The following is a 2,645-nucleotide window of genomic DNA, read 5'->3' on the forward strand; positions in this document are numbered from 1 at the left end:
TTATGCAAGCTTATGCTTGGGGCAAAGAAAATTTTGGCCTGTGTCAGAAACTTTGGCAATCTACATTGATTACAATGCAATACTCTTCTATTTATTGTATTTTTTCCATGTTGTTTTCCGATTTTTGAATTGATTCAAGGTTTTACTTGGTTTAACAGTGTAGAAGATCAGCAAAATAAATTCTAAGTTCTTCTAAATAAAAATCCTAAGATTGATTCTTCTTCTTTTCTTCTTGAAAAGAAAAAAAAAATCATAAGATTCAATATGCAACCACAAGATAGAAAAGATGAATAGCATTAACAAACCAAAGATGCTTCTCCAACAAGTAATAACTTATTTCAAAGATTACTAGAATCACAATCCTTCATTCCAACATTTTGTAAATACTGAAAGTAAGTCTTTGCATTCTAGTGGTCAATAAATACTATGTCAACTTGATCATTGCGGCATGAGGGTTCCTGTTAGAACGGGGAGGTTAGAATTAGTAGAGAACTTGATCCATCTCTTTTTCTCCACATACTTGAGACAAGGCTGCATCACAAGTCCAATCATCACAGCAACAATACTTACAAGAAATACCTTAAGTGTTGAAAGAGCCAACACAGTACAGATCAATATGGTTGGAGGAATACACAAAAGAATGGCTCCAACTGTTCCCCCAGGTATCTTGTAAGGCCGATATGTAGTGGGATGTTTTACCCGTAACCATACAAATGCTATGAATTCCAAAGTCATTCCAAAACAGTACAAGAAATTCTCCGCTGCTACAATCTCTTGGAAGCTTAGCCATGATAGCAAGAACACACCTGAAGCTGAGAATAAAATCCCTATCAATGGAGTTCCATAACGAGATCTCTTGCCGAAGAACTCAGGTAGCATACCCCGTTCCGCCATACCCAAAAGTTGAAAAGAGTCACTACTCATCTCAGCTACAAACATCCCCATATTTGACACTGCTGAAGCTCCTTGGATCCACCATCTCAACCAAACTCCCCCAATAATTTTAGCAATGTCCGAGAAATAACCATCAGTCCATAACTCCCGGTTGACTGGAACAGCACCTGTACCAATTAAAAGAGGGAAGAAATATCCAAGAACTACCAATATCAGAGCATAAAGCAAAGCATTTGGAAGAGTTCTCTTTGGGTTGTCAACCTCGCCAACAAGTGTGCTTATTGAGTCCCAATAATTAAGATTCCAAAATAAAGTGTTTAAATATAAATTCCAGTCCACATCACGTAGATTTACCTCTAACCATCTAGAAGGCTCCAACTTTGGAATCGCCACAAGCCCCATAACTACAAAAGGAAGAATTGAGAGAATCCCTAAAAGAACAGCAAGCCATCCCACAATGATTAACCCCCTATAATTCATGTAAGTGAGGACAACAGTCAAAGCTAACACGGCTAGGATTCTCGGTAAACCACTACCTAAAGTTGGGATTGCCGACTTCAAATAATCAAGAAATAAAGCTGGGTAGAGTGCATTATCAATAACCCCACTTAGCCATTTCACCCAACCTTGTTGAAATCCCCAATAAGGACCCAATGCAGTTGAAACCCAAACCACATAACCACTATTCTCAGGAAACATGGTACCCATCTCGGCAGTTATTAATGCTTCAGGAATACTCCATATGAATGGGAAGATCAAGAAGCCTAAAAGGGCTAAAAGAGGACCAGCAGCTCCAACAGTGTCCTCGACCCCAAATGGTCCCCCAGAAACCTCGTAGAATATGAGGAATACAAGAGGCAGAAGTGAAACCTTTTTGAAGTTATCTACCCTAGGAGGAGGTACTGCACCAACTGACACATATTCATCACCACTATTGTCTTCCATTGCACTAGATGCTTGCTAGTTTGTTGTGTTCCTCAATTTCTGCATACATCATTATGTTGTCAACAAGATAAACATAGGGTTTTCTCTCATATAAAATTTTATTTTATTTTATTTAAAACATGCATACTCACAAAAACACACTTAAAGCGTAATCTCTCACTTTTATTTTGTTTAAAACATGCATACGCACAAAAACACACTTAAAGCGTAGTCTCTCACAAGTGAACAGTAAAAAAAAAAAAAAAAAACTTTCATTCTGCCACAAGTAATTCTCAAGGTAAACATATAATATGCAACAAAATAACAGACGAGTTTTATGAGATTCCAAGTAAATATAACCATTGGGAAGGAATTACACATTAGTAACTTACCGCACAAATAATAATAATAATAATGAAGATATTGGCCACTTGCAAATTTGGAATAAAATAAAGCAAGGAGTAAGATATCTGAAACATTTCCAAGGGTTTATTAGAAATATGTAAAATGAAGAGTTAGACATGTTTGAGCAATTAAAAGAAAAGAAAAGAAAGGTAAAATTAAGAATAGACAAGAGAATAGAAAGATTAGAAATCCAATGAACCATGAAAGAAATGCAATTCCTAATGTATAGAGCAGATAACCTGCGCCATTTGATCGGTATCAAACCTTGAATTCAATGCCTAGGTCATATTACACTACACCTCACCTCAGCTCTCACATCTCGCTCACACCGTCTCATTGTGTGTGTTTGTGTCAGAGGGTGAGGGAGAACGACAGAGAAGAATATAAAATTCTCAGATTCCTCAACTAATGTACAGTTGCAC

General features: G+C 37.0%; 1 protein-coding gene across 1 annotated transcript; it reads right to left on the reverse strand.

Moving 5' to 3' along the window:
- Positions 1-419: 419 nt before the first annotated feature.
- On the reverse strand, positions 420-1,872 carry LOC115984245 (probable polyamine transporter At1g31830). Its single transcript, XM_031107215.1, has one exon. The coding sequence runs from the start codon at positions 1,837-1,839 to the stop codon at positions 439-441; it is 1,401 nt and encodes a 466-aa protein (XP_030963075.1). The 5' UTR covers positions 1,840-1,872; the 3' UTR covers positions 420-438.
- Between the last annotated feature and the right edge of the window lie 773 nt (positions 1,873-2,645).

The sequence above is a fragment of the Quercus lobata genome, chromosome 4, assembly GCF_001633185.2.
Source record: "Quercus lobata isolate SW786 chromosome 4, ValleyOak3.0 Primary Assembly, whole genome shotgun sequence".
In the NCBI taxonomy this organism is placed as follows: domain Eukaryota; kingdom Viridiplantae; phylum Streptophyta; class Magnoliopsida; order Fagales; family Fagaceae; genus Quercus; species Quercus lobata.

Excerpts from the sequence above, each read along its gene's own strand:
- LOC115984245 (XM_031107215.1), bottom strand. The coding sequence starts at position 1,839 with ATGGAAGACAATAGTGGTGATGAATATGTGTCAGTTGGTGCAGTACCT.